The sequence below is a fragment of the Carex rostrata genome, chromosome 15 (assembly GCF_964058835.1).
Source record: "Carex rostrata chromosome 15, lpCarRost1.2, whole genome shotgun sequence".
Taxonomy (NCBI): domain Eukaryota; kingdom Viridiplantae; phylum Streptophyta; class Magnoliopsida; order Poales; family Cyperaceae; genus Carex; species Carex rostrata.
Genome location: NC_135932.1, coordinates 8,978,577 through 9,004,815, shown reverse-complemented (window position 1 = coordinate 9,004,815; position 26,239 = coordinate 8,978,577). Strand labels below are relative to the sequence as shown.

The window sequence follows — 26,239 nt, the reverse complement described above, 5'->3', positions numbered from 1 at the left end:
ATATCCCAATCTCCACTAAAATTCAAAATCCATGAAAAAACAGCTGCCTCCCTCTGGGACAATATGGGTTTGCCCCTGACAGTTTCTGCTTTTAGCTTCTTCTTTTTGAGTAAAAAGGCCTAAGCCGGTTTCCATTAAAAGAAAATTGTTTTAGATTACATAGTTATGTTAAGAGCAAAACAAGCAATAATGCTCTTAACCTGCTGTCTATGCTTAGCTACGCTCCACTATTCAAAAGATAAAACAAATCAGTTCTCTCAAATGATATGTTGAATAGAATGCCATGTGCTAAAGTGGTATTTTTGGCTTTTGCCCATCCAAAACCAAATTTGCTTGAGAAATTGGCATTGTACAAATAAATATCTTACACTTTCAATCTGAGGGCAAAACTGACAATTTTTGTACCAGAAATTTGGTACATTCAAACATTTAGACAGTTTTTTTTAATGAAATCGATGGGTTTTCAACTTTTGATTAAAAAAAAATGTTCTTCTATCCTATGATTTTGTGAATTTTGTAAACCCGCTTTCGTATAAGATGAAAGGAAGTGACCTACCAGTTCTTATCTCATTCTACGCAATTATCCATGACATAAGGTATAATTTGCTAAAAAGAAATATATTGCTTCTAAAAATTAATTATACTAGCATAATTGCCACAAGTAAAAGTGTAAAACAAATCACAAATTCCTTCTTTCCTTTTACAAAAGTAAGTTTCCCTTGGTAATGTAATATTAGGTTGTGTTTGGTGCTAATTTATGGATGATTACGTTGTCTATTTTATTTTACTTTTTATATTTTACATTTCGTTTGACAGCTTAATCATAATTTAAATTAATCCGTCTGAAGAAATAAATGTTGGAAACTAAGAGGTATATAATAGTGGGCCTTATATGCGAAATAAGTTTGGAGTAGACGTTTGAAGAGGTGGAATAATTTATTTCAGATTAATTCCTCTCTTATTCTTTTTTTACTCCTTTTATTTTACTTTGACAACTTAAATGTAGAGTTAAGGAAAATTATAAAAACAGACCATTAAAATGCACCATTGCACATCAAGTTTGTTTTTCTAATTCCACGCATGTCAAATTGTGACCTTAACTCGGATTAGAAAACTTGGTAGGCAAAAAAAAAAAAAATGCTCCCACTAATTTTTTGTGTATTATTTTTTATGCTCAATTGTATATATCAGAGATGAATCAAATTCTACCATTCTGGCACACTTCACTAATAAATAATGGATGTTCAGTAGGCCTGTACAGCCATGACCAGATTTTGGTAGCAAATCTATCCACCTAACCAGATAAAAAAAACTGGTACCAGAAATCTACTGTGCCAGTTAGGCTTGGTGTTAGTACCTACTATCATGCAACACTGGTTATTTAAATTTGTAAATTGTGCTGATAAAAAAATAAAAAATAAAAATCAGATTCCATTATTCTTCTAGTGTTACAACATGGCCCGTTGTCAAGCTGAAACTGGCACAATTTTTACATTCTAAGGGGTAAATTAGAAAGTATATAAACTAATTGTACATATAAAAATGACATAATAGGAGGCCGATATTTACATCCTGGATGCCGCTACACTATCTAAAAGTTGCCCATTCAAAGCAATATGCTTCAAATCTATGATAAAATCATTTCTCAGAAAACCGAAACCAAAAGTGCCATCATCATATTCCCACACCCGCCCCTCAACATTTCTCAAATTGCCACCTGATCCACCAGCCAAATCAGGTATAACCAAGTCATAACTGGAATTGATAAACAACATTCTCGAAACAAGCCGCTCTTCCAATGAAGAAGAATCACCCGTTATATGCTCCCGGCTTGTGTATATCTTGTATTCTTCCTTGGAGAATGGGGCCTCAATGAAATCAGCATTTGGGGTCCAAAATAAGGGGGAGTAGCCTGAGAATTGTGCGCCTGGCTCACCAACTCGTCGGCAAGTTATTCCACCAACATCATCATATGCTACAAGGTAGAATTCCAGGGACCTATTCTCACATATCCCCTGCTAAGAGAAAATTATTCAGATTTTTGCATTCTTCCACAGACCAAGTTGCAAGCCTTCTTTCATATACCTTACAGTTCTAGTAAGGTAGAAACTACTTGTCATGACTTCATGGCACCTGTGTCTGAACGTGCTTTCACCTAGATTGGGAATACTTTGGAAGTTCCCAACATCCTTTTAAGTCTTAAGACATGTATATACTTTGTACATAATTATACATCTTCAAACTTTTTAACATTACAAGTAACACTGAAAATATTTAGACATAATTTCAAAAATATTTCTGCCATTGAATGATGATGAATTACATCACATTCTTCACAAAAAGCAATTTTCATTAATTAAAATTGTGAGTCAAAATTAACTTTTAGCTAATTGTTAAAATCCATTAAAATTTAGGGAATGAGAAGCTGTAAAGAATTGCAACTGCATTTTAAAAACTGCAAACAAGTACCCCAGGAGAGGTATTTTTGTTATTGTGAAATGTGAACTACTATATCCAGCTGACAATTACAAAATATGTAAGTTCAATATACAGAATTGACCTTCCACAAACCCTCCAGAGGCCTGGTCGGTGTGGGGCAATAGTGAGTGATTCTGACAAAATGCTCAGCCACCAAACCACTCTTCCTTCGTTCTCTCTCTCTTCTCCTCTGTCTCCTCACACCCTTTTCACTGCATGGACTGGTACGGTTTGCAAAGTATTGGTACATCTCCAAGGTTGCCTGTATCAAAACCCAACAAGTCATTTCATCTACACATGGACCTTGTCCAAGAAATACATGTACCTAATTTTTTAATCACCAAATTTTTCAAGATATTAGATAATACAATTTAACTTCTAATTTGCCTGTACCTAACTAGTCCTGCTCTTTCCTTGAACTCAAAGTCATAGCTGAGCCATAATCAAGCCCTAAAATTCTGATTCCATTGTTAAACATACGTGTAGTGAGAAACTTTCAGGTACTCAACTGATATTTTTTCCTGGCATTTCAATTTAGGTAATTCACCCTCAGTGTTATATAGCACTTGCATACATGAGAAAATTTTGGCTGTCACTTACAACTGCACCAAAATACTGGGTATGATTTGCAACCGAAAAAAAAAAATTCTTCAAATTTCACAGGATTCAGACGTGAATTTTGGTCCAGTGAATTGTTATTAATTTATGTACCTCCCATTGTCAAACCTGACGTAGTAGCAAAAAATGAAATAGAATGCTATTTCTTTAGGTTTGAAGTACCCGATCAGGTGGAGACCCGCTCTCAATCCCCATGGCGACCTCCATATCCTCGTCTCCTGACCTGAACCCTCCATTTGGCTCAACCACTAAGTGATTGGGTCCCACAAAACTCACGCTGACTGGTACCAGGTCTGAGCCCGGACCCACTTCCGACTCAAGATCCTCTTCCAGCTGTCTATAACTCACCATCTCACCATCCGGAGACGTCCCCAACCACACAAACGGTGACTTAACCACACCATAAGAACCAGGTTCAGTGCAAGGCGAAACCTGCGACCCAGTTATGCAATTAGAGTTCCACTTGAAGAACAGGAGAGGGTGGCAAGTAGCATGTGCCCCAGTTGCCGAACCGTGCCCATGACCAATCCGGCGCCAGAAACCTATGAGGTTCTCCCATTGGTCGAGGGCCCGATAGAGATGACGGGAGGTGCAGTTGGGGCCCCATGAGGCAGGAGAAGTGAATTGGCCCCAACGGCGGTCACACATGGCATGCCAGAGGGAAGGCAAGCCGGGTAGTGGAGAGAAGCGGTGGGAGGTGCACGCCACGGCTGAGATCTCAGAAGGGGTAAGAAAGGAGAGAATATTGACCTGGATGTCGTCGGGCAGCTCAGTGAAGGAAGGCGACGCCATGATCTCGAATAGAGTTAGCTGAGATCGAAAATCAACGAATGCTAGGTGTTCGACGAAATGCTCGAATGAGGAGGAGAGAAGCGTGTATGTTCCTCTTAGTTCGTCCGTTTGATTTCTTCTTCCTTTACTTCTCTGCTTGTTTTCTGGTCGGTGTTTGGTTTGCTCTTTCGTACCGCTTGTGAATTGTGATCAGATCTCTTCTTCGTTCGTCTCTCAAATGAAATCTACTTGTAATTTTTCTCTTTCTTAGGATAATGCGCAATCGAGAGAATCCTGTGACAGGAAGAGAAAACTTGAGTGGGAATATTCCTTAGATAATTGGGCTTCTGCTTTGGGAAAAAGCCCAAATATTTTATCAGATTTCAGCGGGCCAATTCTGTGGAAGATGGCCTTCTTCAATTGTAAGCCCAACAGGCCAGTAGATTCCATTTATTTTTACTGTAGGAAATTATAATTATCATTGTTACTATTATTTTTTTTAATCAAATTGGTACCAACGAGATAATAAATAAACATTCGTTTTCTGGTATCTTACTGTCGGGGTAATTACTTCATTATAGTGTATCATTTGTATAACCCCATATATATAATAGTCGTGCCAATTTTTCCAAAGCAACTTCAAATTGAGGACTGCAAGAAAGACCTTGTGCAATATATGTACTGTATAGTGTACTCGACCGATATTATAAATGGAAGGTTTGAGCCTTTTTGTTAATCAAAAAGAGTATCCAACAAATTAATAATCTATCTATCTTTTAATCTAGTAACAACGATACATGGTTCTCATATAAAAAGTCATGGATTCGAAACCAACAAAGTGGGTGTTGGGTGGTTTGATCCTCAACTAGAGAAGAAAATTAGTCACGGTGTGATCAGTTATGTCACGTCACGTGTGTCGATTACGTGACATGATCATTCATGTGACATAACTATATTCGAGCGAAAATTACATGTCACGTCATGTCACGGTATGAAACATAGAATATCTATTTTTTTTGTTACGCATAGAATATCCAAGTTTTTCTTTTAGTGTAGGTTCAGTGATACTGGAAATCAAGTAGTACTGGTTTTTATTTTCTCTAATTTAGTCTAATGAATATTTGTAATTTGAATTTTTAAAGTAATGTCAAATGTCCAACAGTTTTTTCTCAAAAAAAGAAATTGCGACATTATTTACTTTTTTTAGAATTTTCCATATTTTTTATATTCTTTTTCTGTATTTTTAACAATTTAAATTAAAATGTATAAAAAAAGTTTGGCATTACTAATTAACGTCACGTGTGGTCACGGCGTGACTACACGTGACATGACCATTCGCGTGAAGTGACCGTCATGTCACGTGAAAAAAATATTGATCACATCACGTCACGTCACATGAGCAAATCACGACGTGTTTGTCATATCACCAAGGCGGAACTAGGTACAACCGTACAAGCAAAGGGGGGCCCTTCAACCCCCATAAAATCGGAAGTTGTTTATTCGGTGGTTATTTTCATATGGTTTTTTACAGATGCATACCGATTGGCACCTCCCATGCGGTTGTTCTTTCGTCTTTCGACGGCTCAGCCCTCCCCAAATTCAAATCCTGGTTCCACCCCTGCATATTACATCACCGCGTGTCACGTATTTTCTTCTCTACCCCCAACTCATGATTTAAAAACAAAAAATAGTACCGAACAGGTTATAAATATTGAAAAAAAATATTGAGTTGAGTTCGGCAATAATTCTTTTTCATGGCTGAAAACATCTCCTCCATTAATGGAATAGTTTTTCTTAAAAAGGAAAAGGAAGAACAGAGTTCCCTGTTTCGATTTCTCCATCGAAAAAAAAATACGTAATATATCAAAAATACCAAAACCAAAAATTAATTACAACATCCAAAATAAATGTTTTGCAATTAGATGGGGTTCTCCAATTAAAAGGGACTCAAATAAATTAAGTGATAGATCACTTCTTTACCATTAGGTCCATTACAAAACCTCCATCTATATATTCCTTTACCTTTATTTATATATTTGCTTATTATAATAATATTTTCAATTACTGTTATATTATTACTTTTACTACTAGTATTATTTATTTTTGTAATTGGTTTGGTGGGTAGAAGCAAGAAGCAAGGTTACTGAGCTCATCACATCACATGTTATTTATTGCTAAGTTAGGTTGGTCCTAATTTGAATAATTGCCACTTAATGATGGCATCCAATTTTAAACTTCGCCATTTATTTTTCAGCAATGATTTCAATACTGGGGCCCAGATGTTGAAATTTTTATCCTTTTGTGTACCATTTGAGCTTGCTTTCAAACATTTATCATTGCACAGTTATGATTGAGATGGAACAATTCAGAATTTCAGTGTCTGTGTACTTAATATTTGTGTAGAATAATTAAATGAATAGTGTTTTCAAAAAGTGCAATTAACAGTTGATCAGAATATACATTTTCGGCCGAATGTTTTTAAAATGCCATAACCAGAAAAATAAATAAACCAAAACACCCTAGATTTTGGAGATTTTCATATTTATCCAGGCCGCACAGCTAATCTGCAGTCCATTTATGGGGGCGCAGATTGGCTTAGATATATTTCATGTTACAGTGCATTTTTTGTATTTTTGGAGACCTTTAAGTCAATCTGCCGCCCTCCATAAATGAGCAGCAGATTAGCTTTGCTGCCCGGAAAATATGAAAATCCCCAAAATTTCGGGTGTTTTGGTTTTTTTTTTTTTTTTTCTGATTATGGTACAAATAAAAATTTCGACATTTTTGGCAGTAAATTCAGCATATGAACTTAACAGTGAACAACAAATTTATTTCTCTAGTCCGGAAAATGCATCACATTGATAAATTATAAGGAAAATTTAGGAACTTAAGACATGATCAAACTCACTATAATTCAAACACAAACCTCCTCATGCAATGTATTTGTGTATTATTCATCAAAGGATAGCATCGATAGATCAATCACTTGCAACCAAAGAGTACAAAACAGGAGATTATTACAACTCCACAATCTCAGCTTGTGCAGTAGCGCCGTTATTTACTTTCTCGCCATCGTTCTCAAGTTGGCTGAAGTTTCCTTTCTCCTTGATCAACTGCAAGTGATGGTGCTTGCAATAGAGCTTTCCTTCATGTGCTATGTAGTTGGAAGGGCTGATCGTGCAACCGCCATGGGTGCATTTGAAGCAACTCTTGTGATACATTGTGCCATTTACTGTAACCTACATCAGCAAAGCAAGTACGTAGAAAGCGCGCAGTTATGCTGTCTGAACTATGCATTTATCATTAAATAATCCAAATTTCAATAAGCAAATGCATAATTAATATTGAGGTCTTTAAGTCAACACCTAAAAAAAATAAAGGAATCATGCACTGAATAGAACTTCCTGGTACAATTAGTATGAAAACCCCTCATATTAATTTGGTCATAATATTAAGTTTTTTTTTTTCTTTGGATTTCAATTAGGTCTCAGAGAATATGGATATATAAAAGTGAAAACAAGATCTGATAAAGGTTTAATTAGCCTTACCCTTTCAATTGGATAAACTGTCTTCTTGCAGTCAACACACTTCTCCCTTGTGCCGGCGAATTGACTTGAGACCTTGACAGCATTCTGTTCAAGTAAATTTTACAAATTGTTATCAAATTCAACCTACCATTGCTCTTATAAATTACTATTAATTTCAAAAGAGAAATGCAAAACTGGTACATTATGAAACTAGTAAAAAACCAAGTTCAAAACATTTACCGTATTAGCCCTGATTAACAACACAAATGCACTTTATAAAATTACTGATCATATCAGTTTTATGATAACATAGATCAGTGTGAGTACTTAAAAAAGAAAGTGGTTTGTGTTTTTAATTAAAGTACCTCATTTTCTATATGTTTCTCAGGCTTGACAACCTTTGGAGTACCTACAAAATCCATGTGCAAATTTGATGAAACTTTTTTCAATTAAAAATTGATAAAATTGTGAAGATAAAAATTGGGTAAATTGGGTAAACTTGATAAAGTTATAGTGTTTACTTACCATCAAAGCTTTTGTCTAAACTGCCAGTCATTTTGAAAAGCTGATCGAAATGAGGCCGACAGTACAACACTCCTTCGAACGAATTGTAGTTTCCCAACTGAAATTGGAAAAGTTTCCATTTGAAATCTTAGTCTTTACTAATTTATTTCTTGAAATATATATATATATATATATATATATCTTACTGCTGATTGTTAGATTGTTGCTCATAATATAATAGTCAGGTTTTTCTTTTGTGGTCAAATATACCCCTGAAAACTTCCCCTCAAAGCCTAGAAATTGAGGGGATCATATATATATACTGAATTGGCAAGGCAGGAATTGATAGAAAAAGAAAATTGCATAAACCTTGAGAGTTCCCTTGCAATGGTGGCACCTAAAGCATGCCTTATGATACACTCGGTTGTCGGCTGTGAGCTTGTCGACCAAGTACACCGTCTTTTCGCATGCGGTGCATTTTGTTGTTGTTCCTTGGAATGCCATTTTCTGTTTCCTTTTTTTTTTACCTCTTTTAGGATTTAGTAACCAACAAAGAGAGACAGACTACACACACAGTTGTGAAAGAGATTGCTTAGTAATATATTTTGTAGCAAGCTAATGGAAGATATATTTTGTACCAAGCTAATGGAAGATATATTTTGTACCAAGCTAATGGAAGAGAAGAGAAGAAAATGGGACAGCCTAGAAAGAGCAGAGCAGAGCAGAGAGGAAATGGGAGACAGAAAGAAAGTGTGTCACTAAAGCAGGTGGTTGTGAATTGTGATTTTGCCGAGTAATGAAGCAAAATAGCAAATTGAAAAAATGGAAATAGAGTATAGCAGGAAATTAGATTTTCTGAAACATGTTCATATGTAGCACCTGGTGAAGTGACTCACATTTGATCAAACCAACCCTTGAGAATGCCAGAATGGGTCCCACATGTCGGTGACTCACCACATGTTTTGAGCAAGAAGAATATTTTGGACTTTGGCCAGAATGGCATTGGTGGTTGGTCGACCTGGAGCCAGACACAGACAATAATGCAAGAAAGAGAATATCGATATCCTCTGTTTGTTTGTCTAAAATTGCAGCAGAATGCTATTATTGTCAGTAAATTATAGATCTGGTGGTTCCTTTTTTAATTTTTAATTGTTTCCGTACATTAAAATTGTTACTGTATTCTTAACTATTAGAACTTAGAAGTTATATTTACTTCCAATATTTTGATGTGTTTACTTTTTAGACTTTGAGGTTAACGTCTTAAGTCTTAACAATTTATTTGTATGCATAAAAAAATGACGAGATAATATTAATTTACAAAAAGCTTATTAAACTTGTGATTAAATTAATTAATTATTTTTTCTACAACTGACTTCAAATTTTTTCAAATATATATTCAGGATGTAGTTCCAGGCGAGCAGTTGCCCCCTCTCCTCCTGGATTTTGAGTTTTAGTAGTGATCGGGACATTTCGATCGACTTTGTCATACTTGAAATTTTTTTTGTCCCCTCTGAATGTTTAATTTGTCATTCGCATTAAATTTATGATTAAAATGAAAATAAAGTTCTTAAATTATGATTGGTAATTAGAATTATAAGTTAGAGAATTAAAAATTACAAGACATAATATTATTTTTTATCGAGCATCTAATTGGTTAATTGGTTTAAATCCGATTCGATATTTTTTTGCACCTCTCTCTGGATCCGCCCCTGAATATATCGCTGATAAATAACGACTAAACAATGATTAAATCAATTAAACCATTAAATGAACACTTTCATTATTTTTTTATTTAAATATTTTCATAAACCCAACATCTATTGATTTCATATATATCTGGCAGGAATTCAACTGAGTCCCATCATTATCTAGATCTATGATTCTCCTTCTTTTGATAAATATCATTAATTTTTTTTTAAAATTGGCTGTAAACAAAACGAATAATAGAGGTGCGGTGGACCGGTAGTGCGGTTTCCTATTTCGGCGCATGGTGACCGTTCTGTGGACTTTCTGTTCTAGATGGATCCTTCCTTATCCTCTACATATATCTGCTGCACTGTTAGTGATGTGAACAGTGAACTATAGTCACAAGCATAGTGACAAGGTACCCGAATTATACCCGTTTAATTCTTTTTTGGGGTGATGCTGAACCGAACACCGAATTATTCGGTTGACCGAACTTTGACCGAATTAAACCCGAATAATTCCCGAATTTTACGAACTTTTCCCGAATTTTACGAATTATTCACGATTTTTTCCTGAATTTTTCTAAGAACAATTATTTTTTTGGTTTTTTATTTTTTTGCTCCCTTGCAGGACTGAGATTTCTGATGTGGTCTTTACTACACAAGTAATAAATCCTAAATGACACTCAATCCGGTTGCAAGTGTACAACCTTATCAAGTAGTATTTAAGGATCGTCTCCACAGGGACAATTCGGAATATTAAACCCTACCCAATCAATTTAATTTAGTAACAGGAAATAAAAGGAATTTGTTGTTTTTAGGATGTTTGTTTGTAGGTGATCAAACTGAATTAACTAAATTCTAAGGTCGAAATGTGGTTTTTAAGCAAGAATGAGAAATTAGGGTTTCTTAGGGTTCCTATCCACTAATGTCACGATTAATTGATTTATTAAAGTTGTTCTTATAATTATGAAGGCACAGTCGAATGTTATAGGTATAAAGTGATATCTCTATATTAATACCATCTTTAAATTAGTATAAATGTCACCTCTCGGTACTTGGTTACACTAATCCAAAGTCATTAAGTCCTTAACTGTCCCAATTGATGTAGAAAACTATTCATCACCTCTCGGTACTTAGTACAATTTTCTAACCTATCGGGTAAAGCATGTATAAGACAAGCGTCGCCTCTCGGTACTTAGCCTATCAAATACCCTATTCTTTATGGTCAGGACTAAATATTCAATCTCTCGATTGCAAATATCAAATCCTAGGGTTTCATGCAATTTCGATTAAGTCATCACAATCAAATAATATAAAGAATAGATCATACCAAGGAACAAGTAAATATAATATAAAATCAACTAATTCATGACACAAGTTTCAAGCATAACCCTAATCAACCCTAGAAATGACCTTAGCCGATCATGGCTAAAGCACAAAAGAGAATAAACAAGTAAGAGAGTTCTAAAAGAAAGAAATCAATATAACCGCTCGAAGAATTTGCTATCTTCTTCTCCTTCCTTTTGTCTCTCTTTTTTCTCCCTATTCTCCTCTGCTTTTCTCCCTTTCTAATGTCTAAAATTCGTCCTTCTAAAACAGTTATCCTCCTTCCAGAAATAAAAATAACTAATAATAGCAAAAATATCGTTCTGGAACTGTTTATTGCGGGCCGCAATAAATTCCTTGCGGGCCGCAATAATTATAAAATCGCGTCTGGAATGAGGCTGAGTGATCCCTTGCGGGCCGCAATAAGCTTGGTTGCGGGCCGCAATAAAAGCGCTGGAAATTCAGGCTGGAAGCTGTTCTGTCTGGGTTGGTTGCGGCCCGCAATAAATTAATTGCGGCCCGCAATAAAAGAGAAAATTCGCCAGACTTCGTGCTGTCTTGCTCCAGATAATTCGTCTTCCTCCATTAAGCTCCAAGCACTTGATTGCCTACAAAATAAACACAACTAGGGCAGTAACTTGAACTTTTAAACATTTCTAACCTAATTAAATTCTAATTTCAACAAAACTCGGCTTAATTTACACAACAAACCCTAGGTTTCAACATATATCATTTTGACTTATCAAATTCCCCCAAGCCTAGTCTTTGCTTGTCCCAAGCAAGTCTAAACCCTCACGGGTATCTAAACTATCCTAATAACAAAGACTTAAAAAAAAAAAATTGGTCAGTCAAGGCAAATTTGGGTTCAAACAATTTAATTCAAAGCATGAGTGTGTCAAACAATTATGCGGGTTTCTTTCAATGATCTTCTTCACCTCACAAACGCACGTTTTGATTTTAATTAAGCAAGTTTATATCTATATGACACTTCAGAATTAGTTAATCTTAAATTTTTCTCCCCGTTCTACAAGTGACAACCAATTCCAGAAAATCCTTCGAAAAATTAAATTTTTGTTAGGGGTGTAGACTGTGCCTGATGCTTTGACTTTTTTTTTTTACTTGTGCATCCGTCTGTTTTTGGCTCACTCATTTTTTTTATTTTTTTTTTTTATTTATTTTTTTTTTATTATTATGCGGATGTATCTGTCCTAAGGACTTCAATCCAACATAGCTCACTTTTTTCAGCCTACACCTTTGTTCAATTAAGTTCAATTTGAAAAGGATTTCTGAGTCTCGCGCAAAGTCTCCTACGGGCACCAAGCCTTTCGGAAACTCTTGGCATTGCGCATCTGAGACTTGATTTTCAACATGTAGAGAGGTTCTAATTTAAGACCAGTCATAAAACATAAACTTACCAACTATTATGCCAACTTGCGCCATGTGGTTATACCATTGAAATCCCCACTTAGATTTTTATATTCTCTCAAGGCTTCAAATTTAATTGTTTTTCCCCTAAATAGCACAGAACTTACCATTTTTATGCGAATAAACAAACAAAATAAATAACCTAACCCTAAGATACAATTCCAATTTTTTACCCCCCCCAAGCCTAAACATTGGCACCGCCTCGGTGCAATAAACAAGCTGATGAAAGGTAAAATAAAAAAATAAAAAAAAATGAAAGAAACTCACAATGAGAATCAGGCTGGTGGAGGTGGTGGAGCAGTCCCCTGAGAAGATGTACCAGTCGCTGGTGGTGATGGACGCGTAGGTCGGCGGCGCCGCGGTATCGGGTCAGCAGAAACAAAGCCGGAGTCAGACATATGCCCGTAGATGCGATTCGTCCGATGGTAAGTACCATGCTGCTGCTCAGCTATCTCATCCACCGTCCCTGCAAGGTCCGTGTACTGGACATGCATACGCCCCATCTGTGCGGTGAGCTGAGTCATGTCGGAATGAGAAGTGCCGAACTGACCCGTCATGTAGGCCCGATGCTCAGTAAACTGCCCTCCTATGTGAGTACGGAAGTCGGCAATCTGTCGATCTACAGAGTTGAACCGCTCATCCACATAATCGCGCAATTTTGTGATGTTGGTGTTCATAGTCTGCATCAACTCGTACATTTGCTGCGGGGTCACTTGGTCAGGACCGGGAGCCCAGAATGGAGGAGGAGGCTGAGGCTGCTCAGGTGGAGGGATCCCAAATGGATCAACAGCGGCTTGTGCGGCAGGCTGGTGTGGTTGTGCCACATTAAGGGGCATAATCCAAGTGGAGGGATCTGCCCTATCGACCGGTATTGGCAAAGGTACAGGAATCTGCCGACCGTTGGAAATGAAAAAGAAAGAGTTTCCAATTCTAGAGAAAATACCAGCCGACTGAAGATATGCCATGTCAATGAACTCGGTTTGCTTTTGGAGGCGATGGGCAGGGACTTTGTAAACTGGCCCGTCTGCAGGAATGACCCCATGGTAGATGGCAAGACGGGTCACAAACCCACCGCAAGAGATCATACCGCCCGGAGTGGCATTTGTCCTCACGTTCAAGAGATTGTCAATGAAGAAGCTGCCAACGTGGGGTAATTTCTCGGGACTGGTCAGAGCATGGATCATGGCATAGATGAAGTATGTCTCGCACTCGCCCAAGGTACCCATCGTCTCACCGCGTGCAAAGATAGTGAAGGCGAGCGCATGCTGGATGTAGCGAAACACTGGGTGGCTGATCTGACTGGCCTTGTAAGTCCGCCGAGGACCACCGATCAGCTGGCAGGAGAAGTCATAAAAACTGGAATCCGGCTCCCAATTTGGCACCGTCACTGCCTCAGGCTGGTGAGGGAACCCCAGGAGGTTACTGAGTTCCTCAATTGTAATCTGGTACTCTGCACCGTCCAAATAGTACTGCAATAAAACATCATCCTCCATGTGAAGAGAAGATAGAAACTCATAAGTCAAAGTGCGGTACGCAGGAAATGGTCTGGTACAGTAGTCCCAAATACCAAGAGAAGACATGAGGGAATGAACATCATCTAAAATGCCCAACTGCTGAAGGGTAGGTATGTGAACATACTTGGGCTGGACAACCTTTTTGGTTTTAAGAATTTGGAAATTTTCACGTGTTTTTGGATGCACAAACCTAAGACCATAGTCAGGGTCACAGTTTTCAGGCCACTGATTTTGAGGTAAAGTGGTCCAGTCAGGCTGGTCAGACATTTCGATATCACCAGACCCACTAGTGGTACTGGCTCCTCTATATTGTTTGGACCGTTTTCGTTGTAGGAAATCCTCTTCCGTGGTTACTTTATCCTTTCCCCTTGTTTTTGGTGGCATTTTTGGTACCGTACGGTTCAATTCAAGCACAATTCACAATTTGGTACAATTCAAGCACAATTCGCAATTCGATTTACCTTGATTGATTCAATTGAAATTAAAGAGAGTTAGAGATACAACCGAATGCGTGCAATCAAACCAATGTGAAGTGATGGAGTCGAGTAGAGCAACCGAGAAGTCCAAACGCCGAGTCGATGCTCCAAATTCCAGAAAAATCAGCAAGGAAATGCCTTCTGTGAGCTTAATTGCGGGCCGCAATAAACCTGGTTGCGGGCCGCAATAAGGCCATGGAGATTACAGAAATTGGCTCTGTCTTCTTCGTTGCGGACCGCAATAAATGGAATTGCGGGCCGCAATGGGTCTGCGTGAAAGGTGAAGAGGGAGACTTCCTGACAGCTTGGTTGCGGGCCGCAAAAGCCGGTGTTGCGGGCCGCAATACGCGCGGTGGAGAGGCGGCGGCTGATCGGTGTGGCTTTTGTAGAGAGAGAGAGAGAAAGGGTTGTAGAGAGAGATGGAGAGAATGAGATGAGTTAGAGAGAGATTGAGAGAATGAGATGAGTTAGAGAGAGATTGAGAGAAAGTAATGTAGGGGGAGATTGAGAGAAAGGGATTGAGAGAGAGAAATGGGGAAGGAGGGGTCGGAGAGAGATGGGATTTTTGCAAAAAGGCCCCCATTTTATCACAAAATCTCGCCCGTTGGGCCTCCATTGCGGGCCGCAATAAGTTGATCACGGGCCACAATGTATATATTTTTTAATTTTTTTTTTTTTTTACTCTGACTGCTTGGTTGCGGCCCGCAATAAATTAATTGCGGACTGCAATTCACTCAAAAATTAAAACTTAAGCTTCAGAAGTCTTTGTTTGCTTCATTGCGGCCCGCAATAAATTTATTGCGGCCCGCAAAGAAGGCTGAAATCTTCTGAAACACCTAAATTAACCTATCTAAATGCAAATAAATTTTAAAGTACGAAATTTAAAAATGCAAAAAGGTAAATTGCCTGGATTGCCTCCCAAGAAGCGCTAGTTTAGGGTCTCGAGCTTGACCATTCTCCTCTTTTAGTTCATTGGTGCATCGGTAAGGGAGATGTTAATCTTCCCTTCAACCGGTTCTCCATGATTGTACACCTTGAGCCTCTGGCCATTTACTTTAAATGCGCCAGTTCGTTCGCTCCAGATTTCTACCGCCCCATGTTCAAACACGTGTTTCACCTGAAATGGGCCGCTCCATTTGGATTTAAGTTTTCCTGCAAAGAGTTTAAAACGTGAATTGAACAATAAAACATAATCACCAATATTAAACTCCCTTCTTATGATGTGCTTGTCATGCCATTGTTTCGTTTTCTCCTTGTAAATTTTGGCATTCTCATATGCGCTGAGGCGGATCTCCTCAAGTTCATGCAAGTCGAGGACGCGCTTGTTACCCGCTTGAAGCATGTCAAAGTTGAGAGATTTGATAGCCCAAAACGCCTTGTGCTCCAGTTCAACGGGCAAATGACATGGCTTGCCATAGACAAGCTTGAAAGGAGTCATGCCAATTGGGGTTTTGTAGGCTGTGCGGTACGCCCAAAGTGCGTCATCCAGTCTCAAACTCCAATCTTTTCGGGTCAAGCCTACAGCGGTTTGGAGGATGTGCTTGATCTCTCGGTTCGATACTTCAACTTGGCCACTTGTTTGCGGATGATACGGAGTCGCGACTTTGTGCCTTACGCCATATTTCTCCATTAGGGTTTGAAAGGAGCGGTTGATGAAGTGAGAACCTCCATCACTGATCACTACCCTTGGAACACCGAATCTTGGAAAAATTATCTTTTGGAAAAGACGCTTGACAGTCTTTGAGTCGGCTCCTGGACTTGGTATTGCTTCTACCCACTTGGAGACATAGTCCACCGCTACAAGGATGTACTTGTTGTTGCATGAACTTGGAAATGGCCCCATGAAGTCAATGCCCCATACATCGAATAATTCGACTTCCAGAATGCTTTGTTGAGGCATCTCGTGTCGCTTGGTTATGCTGCCCATCCTTTGACATTTGTCACAAGAGAGAACAAACAACCTTGTGTCCTTAAAAAGGGTTGGCCAATAGAAACCGGCTTGCAGGACTTTGGCGGCCGTTTTGTTGGTTGAAGCATGTCCGCCATAGGGTGATGAATGACAGTGGTAGAGAATCGATTGTACCTCATAATGTGGAATGCATCTTCTATGAATCCCATCAACACCAAGCTTGAAGAGATATGGGTCGTCCCAATAGTAATTCTTGGCATCCGCATAGAACTTCTTCCGGGATTGGTATGTGAGGTTTGGTGGTAGAGCCCCGCATGCAAGAAAATTGGCAATGTCTGCGAACCATGGGTATTCGATCCTACCCACTTGGTAGAGCTGCTCATCGGCAAAAGAGTCATCAATGGGTAAGTCTTCATTTGGTTCAGGTTTGATGCACGAAAGGTGGTCAGCTACAAGGTTTTCGGTACCCTTCTTGTCTCTAATCTCCAGGTCGAACTCTTGGAGTAGAAGGATCCAACGGATGAGACGGGGTTTGGCATCTTTTTTCGTGAGAAGATAGCGAACTGCGGCGTGATCCGTGTAGACTATCACCTTGGAACCAACTAGGTAAGGTCTAAATTTGTTGATGGCGAAAACCACCACAAGTAGCTCCTTTTCGGTAGTGGTGTAGTTGATTTGAGCCTCATCTAGAACCTTGCTTGCATAGTAGATGGCGCACGGCTTTTTGTCAATTCGTTGCCCTAGCACTGCTCCAACGGCGTAATCGCTCGCATCGCACATAATCTCGAAAGATTCGCTCCAATTTGGTGGTTGCAGGATGGGAGCGGAGATCAATGCTTCCTTTAACCTATTAAAAGCATCTAGACAATCTTGGGTAAAATCAAATGGAGCATCTTTTAGCAAAAGATTAGTCAAGGGTTTAGCAATTTTAGAAAAGTCCTTAATGAACCTTCTATAGAACCCAGCGTGTCCTAGAATACTTCTAACCCCTTTAACATTTGTTGGTGGAGGTAACTTTTCAATTACCTCAATCTTTGCACGGTCAACCTCTAAACCCTTAGCGGAAATAACATGACCTAAAACAACACCCTCTTGTACCATAAAATGACATTTTTCCCAATTCAAGACAAGATTTACCTCTTCACATCTTTTTAGGACTTTGGATAGGTTTAACAAACATTCATCAAAAGTGGTACCATAAACCGAGAAGTCATCCATGAAAACTTCCATAGATTTCTCAATTAGGTCAGAAAATATACCCATCATAGCCCTTTGAAATGTTGCAGGTGCATTGCACAAACCAAAGGGCATCCTACGATATGCAAAGGTACCGTATGGACATGTAAAAGTGGTCTTTTCTTGGTCATCAGGGTGAATTGGTACTTGAAAGAACCCACTATAACCATCAAGATAACAAAAGAAAGAGTGCTTAGCTAGTCATTCAAGCAATTGATCAATGAACGGAAGAGAGAAGTGATCCTTGCGCGTGCCGATATTGAGCTTTCGATAGTCGATGCACATGCGCCATCCCGTCATGAGTCGTGTTGCAATCGGTTCGCCATTCTCTCCTTCTATCACTGTTGTCCCTCCCTTCTTTGGCACCACATGGATTGGGCTCACCCATTTGCTGTCGGAGATTGAATAGATGATGCCGGCATCAAGAAGTTTCTGAATCTCCTTCCGCACCACCTCACTAAGGTTCGGGTTCAATCTTCGCTGTCCTTCAATGGTTGGCTTGTGTCCTTCCTCCATGAGAATGCGGTGCATGCAGATGGAAGGGTTGATTCCTTTGAGGTCATCTATGGTGTAACCAATGGCCTTTTTGTGCTTCCTCAAAATTGTCAAGAGTTGATCGGTTTGGTCTTGGTCCAGGGATGCATTAACAATAACAGGGTAAGTTTGGTTCGGGCCAAGGTATTCGTAGCGTAAGGTCGAGGGTAATGGCTTGAGTTCTACTTTGGGTGCATCCTCCAAGGTTTCGGCAAAGTATGGAAGGGTCTCGGCGGTTGAAACCTGAAAAATTGGGCTCAGAATAGGCTCTTTGTCAATCTGGGAAGGGTTATTGCGGGCCGCAATAAGGTTATTGCGGGCCGCAATAAGGTTATTGTGGGCCGCAATAAGGTTATTGCGGGCCGCAATAAATTCTGATTTCTGCAGATTCTCTGTCTGAATTGGTTGCGGGCCGCAATAACTTTCATTGCGGGCCGCAATGACTGTGCGAATCTCTTCCTTCTCTGTCTGGATTGGCTGCGGACCGCAATAACTTTCATTGCGGGCCGCAATAACTTCTACAGAACCCGTTTGGTTGGCTTTTTCGCACTCCTGATCCATCCAATACTCAAAGGAACCCTTCTCCAAGTTGTTCAACAGCTCCTCATCTATCAACCTGTCAAGAATCTCAACACTAAAAACAGTTTGATCATTAGATGGATATCTCATGGATCTTTTGATGTCAAATGTTAATTTTTCTTCACCAATGTTCATTGTTATAATTCCATCATGAACATAAATCACGGCTTTTGCCGTATTGAGAAATGGTCAACCTAATAAGAGTGGAGTGTGAGTGTCCTCATCCATGTCAACCACAACAAAGTCTATTGGAACAAAGAATTTACCAATTTGAATTGGCAAGTCCTCTACCACTCCTAGGGGTAACTTAACCGATTGGTCTGCCAATTGGAGAGAAATTCTAGTTGGCTTAAGTTCCCCAACACCTAACCTATCATAAACCGACTTTGGCATGAGGCTTACACTTGCTCCTAGATCACAGAGTGCACGTTTAAATTGAACATTTCCTATTGAACATGGTATGGAAAATTTACCCGGATCATCCAACTTTTTGGGCAATTCATTCATTACCATGGCACTACTGTTTGTATCTAAGGATACCATTTGTACTTCCTCAAGCTTACGCCTATTCGAAAGAATGTCCTTGAAAAATTTGGTGTAAACCGGCATCTGGGTCATTACCTCAGTCAATGGTAGGTTCACATGCAATTGTTTCATCAATTCAAGGAATTTGGCAAATTGTTTGTCGGTCTTCTCATTCTTAAATCTACCAGGAAAATGTGCATATTTGTGAGGAGGGATATAGAGAGGTACCTGCTGTGCACTTACCTTTGGCATCTCATCTTGAGAGGGCTTTGCTTGTTCCGCATGGCCGCTTGGTGCAATTGGTGTGGTTTCCTTCGACGCGGAATCCTCATATGTGGAGATGTGCTCATCATTGCTTTGTGTCCCTTCACCTCGCGGCTGTACATAGGCGTCCTCTGGCATGGGTGGATCCTCGTACTGCGTCCCGCTGCGAAGCATGTGCCTAACCGCCTTGACATCCCTGGGGTTGCTCTCAGGTTTTGGTGGAAGGGAGCCCGGTTGGTGAGAGAATTGGGTAGCTTGTTGTGCAACTTGGTTTTCAAGCAATTTGTTTTGGGTTGCCAACATGTCTACCTTTTTGGTCAATTCATCGAATTTTTGATTTTGACTTGTCATGAAAGTCTCCATCATTAATTCAAGATTGGATTTTGGTTGTGCGTTAGAATTATACCCTTGGTTACCATAACCTTGATTTGGTCTATTAAAGTTTGAGTTACCTTGGGTATTTTGGTCATTTTGTCTCCACGCAAAGTTTGGGTGGTTTCTCCAACCGGGATTGTAGGTATTGGAGTAAGGATTGTTATTCGGTTTGAAATTGCCTTGGTTTATGGCATTAACTTCCTCATGACTAACCTCATTACTTGTACCACAATTGATTGCTAAATGGTCGGTTCCACCACAAATTGAACAAGGAAGAGAAGAAGGATAGTTTACCGAATTTATGCTCATTTGATCAATTTTGCGATTTAAAGCGGTAATTTCTGCGACCATGTTTGAATTCGAATTCACCTCCTTCATTCCCCGTTGCAGGATGATCGGGGTCTCCCTAGGGTTGTGCCATTGGCTTTGGTTGAGAGCCATGTCATCAACCAACTTGTATCCATCAATAGCCCCCTGTTCATGAGGCTACCTCCAGCGGCTGCATCTAGCATGCCTTTGTCGTGTGGCATGAGGCTGTTGTAGAAAATTTGCAATAAATTCCACCCTTCTATACCATGATGAGGGCAGCACCTCTGCAATTCTTGAAATCTTTCCCACGCCTCGCTCATGGTTTCATCTCCTTTTTGTCGGAAATTGTGGATTTGATGGCGCAAGGAGTTTGTTTTTGATGGTGGAAAGAACTTGTTGAGGAAAGCATTCGCCACCTTAGGCCAAGTGTTCATGTTCTCGGGCCGTTGTCCCCTTATCCAACCTTTAGCCTTGTCTGCAAGGGAAAAAGTGAAAGCCATCACTTTAAGATCATCAGGAGAAACAGTTTGTACCTTGATTGTACTGCAGATTTCTTCAAAGTTGGCTAAGTGTTGTGTGGCATCTTCATGAGGCAGACCATGGAAAAGATTGCGCTGCACCATGCTAACCCATGCAGGAGGAATTTGGTATTCCTCCGCATTGATAGTAGGTGTCGTGTACCCAAGGTGGATTTCCTCAGCCCTAGGTGCCGTAAAGTCTCTCAAAGGGCGGTTGGCATCGGCTGCTTCATGATTTTCTCTTTCTACATTAGCTGCCCTCAAACGTTGAAGTTCATTGGCCATCCGATCCCTTTCTCTTTGAAGGTTTTGAAACCTAGCATCCTCATTTCCGGTCGACATGTCTAACCGGCATGGATTCAAGGGTAAGAAAGGTCCCCTTGTTGGGTGCTTGTTTCTTCTCTCGTAGAAAAGATGAGTTGATCCTCTCCTCGAAAACCACTCAACCAAATCTGTGGCGTCCGGAATTGGAGGCTCCTCTGCCAGATTTCAACCTAAAATGAGAGAGAAAGAAAACAAAAGAAAATTAAAAACAATTACTAACTAAATTATTTAGGTCTGAAATAATATTCACCGTTGTCCCCGGCAACGGCGCCAAAAACTTGATGTGGTCTTTACTACACAAGTAATAAATCCTAAATGGCACTCAATCCGGTTGCAAGTGTACAACCTTATCAAGTAGTATTTAAGGATCGTCTCCACAGGGACAATTCGGAATATTAAACCCTACCCAATCAATTTAATTTAGTAACAGGAAATAAAAGGAATTTGTTGTTTTTAGGATGTTTGTTTGTAGGTGATCAAACTGAATTAACTAAATTCTAAGGTCGAAATGTGGTTTTTAAGCAAGAATGAGAAATTAGGGTTTCTTAGGGTTCCTATCCACTAATGTCACGATTAATTGATTTATTAAAGTTGTTCTTATAATTATGAAGGCACAGTCGAATGTTATAGGTATAAAGTGATATCTCTATATTAATACCATCTTTAAATTAGTATAAATGTCACCTCTCGGTACTTGGTTACACTAATCCAAAGTCATTAAGTCCTTAACTGTCCCAATTGATGTAGAAAACTATTCATCACCTCTCGGTACTTAGTACAATTTTCTAACCTATCGGGTAAAGCCCGTATAAGACAAGCGTCGCCTCTCGGTACTTAGCCTATCAAATACCCTATTCTTTATGGTCAGGACTAAATATTCAATCTCTCGATTGCAAATATCAAATCCTAGGGTTTCATGCAATTTCGATTAAGTCATCACAATCAAATAATATAAAGAATAGATCATACCAAGGAACAAGTAAATATAATATAAAATCAACTAATTCATGACACAAGTTTCAAGCATAACCCTAATCAACCCTAGAAATGACCTTAGCCGATCATGGCTAAAGCACAAAAGAGAATAAACAAGTAAGAGAGTTCTAAAAGAAAGAAATCAATATAACCGCTCGAAGAATTTGCTATCTTCTTCTCCTTCCTTTTGTCTCTCTTTTTTCTCCCTATTCTCCTCTGCTTTTCTCCCTTTCTAATGTCTAAAATTCGTCCTTCTAAAACAGTTATCCTCCTTCCAGAAATAAAAACAACTAATAATAGCAAAAATATCGTTCTGGAACTGTTTATTGCGGGCCGCAATAAATTCCTTGCGGGCCGCAATAATTATAAAATCGCGTCTGGAATGAGGCTGAGTGATCCCTTGCGGGCCGCAATAAGCTTGGTTGCGGGCCGCAATAAAAGCGCTGGAAATTCAGGCTGGAAGCTGTTCTGTCTGGGTTGGTTGCGGCCCGCAATAAATTAATTGCGGCCCGCAATAAAAGAGAAAATTCGCCAGACTTCGTGCTGTCTTGCTCCAGATAATTCGTCTTCCTCCGTTAAGCTCCAAGCACTTGATTGCCTACAAAATAAACACAACTAGGGCAGTAACTTGAACTTTTAAACATTTCTAACCTAATTAAATTCTAATTTCAACAAAACTCGGCTTAATTTACACAACAAACCCTAGGTTTCAACATATATCATTTTGACTTATCAATTTCTGATCAGGATAATTCCGAATCATTCCCGAATTATACCCGAATTATACCCGAATCACGAATTTTTGATCTCGCCGAACCGAACCCAAATAATTCATTTGTCACTATGGTCACAAGATTTGCGATTAATTATCGAATTAAATATGAATAATTTGTTTTTAGATCTGATAATGCTGAACCTAACGTCGAATTATTCGGTTGATTAAACTTTGACTGAATTAAACCTGAATAATTCAAGATTTTTTTTCCGAATTTTCTGAATTATTCACAAATTTTCTCAAAACATTTTTTTTGTTTTGCTCTCTTGCAGGACTGAGATTTTTGGTCCGAATAATTTCGAATCATTCTCGAATTATATCCGAATTATTTCCGAATCACAAATTTTTAACTTTGACGAACCGAATATGAAAAATTAATTTGTCACTATGCAGTGAATTAGGCAACTAACATGAGACATTTGGAGATTTGAAGGTTGGAAGATGTGTAGTGGCCACACCTCGTTGTAGAGGATCAAAGCTTCGAAATTTTTTGATAAACCATAATTAAGAAAATCATTTTTACCGAACCAGCATGATTGCTTTTTTTTTTTCAAAAACCAGAAGGACCGGAGGAGCCCTCCGGTCTCAGTTTTTTCCTTTCCTCAAGACCGGAGGAGCCATCCGGTCTCAATTTTTTTTTTTTTTTTTACTTTTTCCCGTGCGACGATCTGTGTAGCATCTCTATTTTTTATGTATATATAATATATGTATATGTGTATGTATAATATATGTATATATAATATATGTATACGTGTATGTGTATGTGTATGTGTATGTGTATGTGTATGTGTATGTGTATGTGTATGTGTATGTGTATGTGTATGTGTATATATATATGTATATATATGTATATATATATATATGTATATATAATATAATATAATATATGTAGGCTGTGGCTAATTTTCTGCCAGCGGTGCTACCGCCATTTTTTATTTTTGTGATGTCCAAACAACAAATCCAAACCGTTAAATGTTTAATCTATATTATAATCTACTTGGAGACCAAATTTTACATTTTTTGGAAATTTTTTTACTATTTATTAAGCTGGTTTGAAAACCGCTGATTTCAATGCTGCAGAAATTTACTGAAATCAGCGGTTTTCAAACCAGCTTAATAAATAGTAAAAAAATTCCAAAAAATGTAAAATTTGGTCTCCAAGTAGATTATAATATAGATTAAACATTTAACGGTTTGAATTTGTTGTTTGGACATCACAAAAATAAAAAATGGCGGCAGCACCTTCGGCTAAAATGTTGTCGGCAGCAAATTAGCCGGACTCAATATATGTATATAAGTATATAAGTATATATGTATATATGTATATATAATATATGTGTGTGTATATCAAAATCGCTATATCCAGACTGTTGAATTTTGTACTCATCTTAAAAAATAGTAAAAAAAATTTCAAAAAATATAAAATTTTATCTATATGCATATTTTAGCATAAATATTATGTTGAACGGTTCGGATCGACAATTTGAACTTTGAAAGCGAAGATATAAAATATGAGGTATGAAAAAGATGAGGCATTAAAACCCTACTCATTATACATATATTATACATACACATATACATATATTATATATACATAAAATAAGAGATGCTACACAGATAGTCGCACAGAAAAAAGTGAAAAAAGTAAAAAAAAAAAAAAAAAAAAAAAAAGGGACCGGAACCTTGGTCCGGTCTTGAAAAATTTTGTTGGCATATATGCATGGGATCTTCTGTGGCTTTTCTGTGGCTTCCGTTAAATTTTGAAAAAAAAATATTGAGACCAGATGGCTCCTCCGGTCTTGAGGAAAGGAAAAAACTGAGACCGGAGGGCTCCTCCGGTCTTTCTGGTTTTTGAAAAAAAAAAAAGCAATCATGCTGGTTCGGTAAAAATGATTTTCTTAATTATGATTTATCAAAAAATTCCCAAAGCTTCTGCTGGACTTTGGATTCGCACCAGTCGTTTCATTCAGCCTTACAGTTCATCGTTAGTTAGGACTTTAGATCCCCAATTCGCATCCTCTGAGATATCTCATAATTTTGAGTGACTTTTTGGAGAATCTCAAGCGTTGAAATACATCCTGCACGAATCTCAAAGCTCAAATAATACTGGCCCCTGCGCTATCCCCGAATAGGCACCGGACACGTCGCTCACGCAAAATATGAGATATCTCAGAGGATACGCACTCTTGGATCCCCAGATGGAATGCGGTGTGATCCGAATCATCTGTGGCGTAGGCCTGACCATGACATTCTGTAACGAGTCATTATCATCAAAGTTGCTACCCACATTGACTTGTGAATTGTGATCGAGTGAACAATTATATAATAATAATAATAATAATAATAATAATAATAATAATATTTTCTGAATATAGGACGTTCTAATAAATAAATCTACTCCGGAAACTTATCGATCGAGAAGGATCGATGAGGAGGACGAGGGGAGGAGAGAAGCGAATAAAAATATTTTAATTCGTACCATCTTCGGTACCATATGTTGCTAAATTCAGATCGTTCTTTTTATAGCAGTACAAATTTTTAATTGCACTACACCTATTCAAACAAGTTAATTATGGCGATGTTTAAGTGCTCAGTTCAACATCTCGCAAATGGCAGGAAACATTCCCATCCATAACTGGTAGAATAGAATGCGACCATTAATATTTGGCGAACTTAAAAAGCAGAGCATATTCGCATATTCTGATCAATGCTGCAGCTATCGATGTTCATAATTGGATGCTATTCGGTTAGGTTATATTATTAGAGGAGCTTTGTACTAATTGAGATTCATGTAATTAGAGCTAATAGGACAGTCACCAGACCGTGTTAAAACTTTGTAAATAACTTTTTATTAATCAATATACATATGTTAGTGAAATTTTCACTAACCCTAGAAAAAAAATCTGAATTACAATAGATTAAGTTAATCTCTCTTTTTAAACAGATTAGCTTAATTACTCTGTCTGTAGGATCCATGTCAGAGACATTTTTTTTTCTCTCTTTAAGCAATGACTTAAATAACAAATTCATACTAACAAGAATAATTTAAATCATCTTAACTTAGAATAAGAGATTTAATCATCCCTAATTTTAAATAGCTGCTAAACATGGCCTAAGCACCGCCATTCATTGGTGTAATGGAAAAGATGTCAGTAATTAAGGATCTTCTAGTTATTGTTTTTCTTTTTAACCAACAAAATCAGTAGTGTTAGTATTGTGAATGAGCTTCTAAAATCTAAATTATCAACATCTCACAAGGTAAAACTAGAAAATTAAGATTTAAGGACTAGATATAAATAAGTTGTGCTGTAATTCTTTTTATGAAGGAACAGAGCTAATAGCCTAATAGTAATAATTTTTGTACAAATTAGAAACTTAAAAAAAAAACTAAATATTTTCAATTCTGGGGTGGTTTAACTTTAACCTCCCTGTCTACCTTCTTTTTTTTCTTTTTTTTTTTGTGTGTGTGCCCATTAGGGGTGTTCATTGGGTTCGATTTATTCGATTTTGAACCGAACCGAATTAGTTTGAACTAAACGGTTCGGTTTTTTCAGTTTAATGATTTGGTTCATTTTGTTTTTTAAAACCA

General features: G+C 38.2%; 3 protein-coding genes and 1 non-coding gene across 4 annotated transcripts; 1 reads left to right on the top strand and 3 right to left on the bottom strand.

Moving 5' to 3' along the window:
- Positions 1-1,403: 1,403 nt before the first annotated feature.
- LOC144566281 (F-box family protein) lies at positions 1,404-4,130 on the bottom strand. The gene is made up of 3 exons (XM_078316272.1): positions 3,259-4,130; positions 2,561-2,740; positions 1,404-2,015 (listed from the first exon to the last, which is right to left on the bottom strand). The coding sequence occupies exons 1-3, from the start codon at positions 3,886-3,888 to the stop codon at positions 1,566-1,568; spliced, it is 1,260 nt and encodes a 419-aa protein (XP_078172398.1). The 5' UTR covers positions 3,889-4,130; the 3' UTR covers positions 1,404-1,565.
- Positions 4,131-6,763: 2,633 nt separating this feature from the next.
- WLIM1 (GATA type zinc finger transcription factor family protein) lies at positions 6,764-8,505 on the bottom strand. Its single transcript, XM_078316829.1, has 5 exons — positions 8,268-8,505; positions 7,920-8,016; positions 7,760-7,803; positions 7,416-7,499; positions 6,764-7,106 (listed from the first exon to the last, which is right to left on the bottom strand). Exons 1-5 carry the CDS (start codon positions 8,400-8,402, stop codon positions 6,885-6,887), a joined length of 582 nt encoding a protein of 193 aa, XP_078172955.1. The 5' UTR covers positions 8,403-8,505; the 3' UTR covers positions 6,764-6,884.
- Positions 8,506-18,774: 10,269 nt separating this feature from the next.
- LOC144566683 (uncharacterized) lies at positions 18,775-20,127 on the bottom strand. The gene is made up of 2 exons (XM_078316707.1): positions 19,827-20,127; positions 18,775-19,640 (listed from the first exon to the last, which is right to left on the bottom strand). The coding sequence occupies exons 1-2, from the start codon at positions 20,125-20,127 to the stop codon at positions 18,775-18,777; spliced, it is 1,167 nt and encodes a 388-aa protein (XP_078172833.1).
- A 192-nt stretch (positions 20,128-20,319) lies between these two features.
- LOC144566944 (small nucleolar RNA R71) lies at positions 20,320-20,430 on the top strand. Its single transcript, XR_013515318.1, has one exon. It is a non-coding gene; the product is annotated as a small nucleolar RNA R71 (small nucleolar RNA).
- The last annotated feature ends 5,809 nt before the right edge of the window (positions 20,431-26,239 follow it).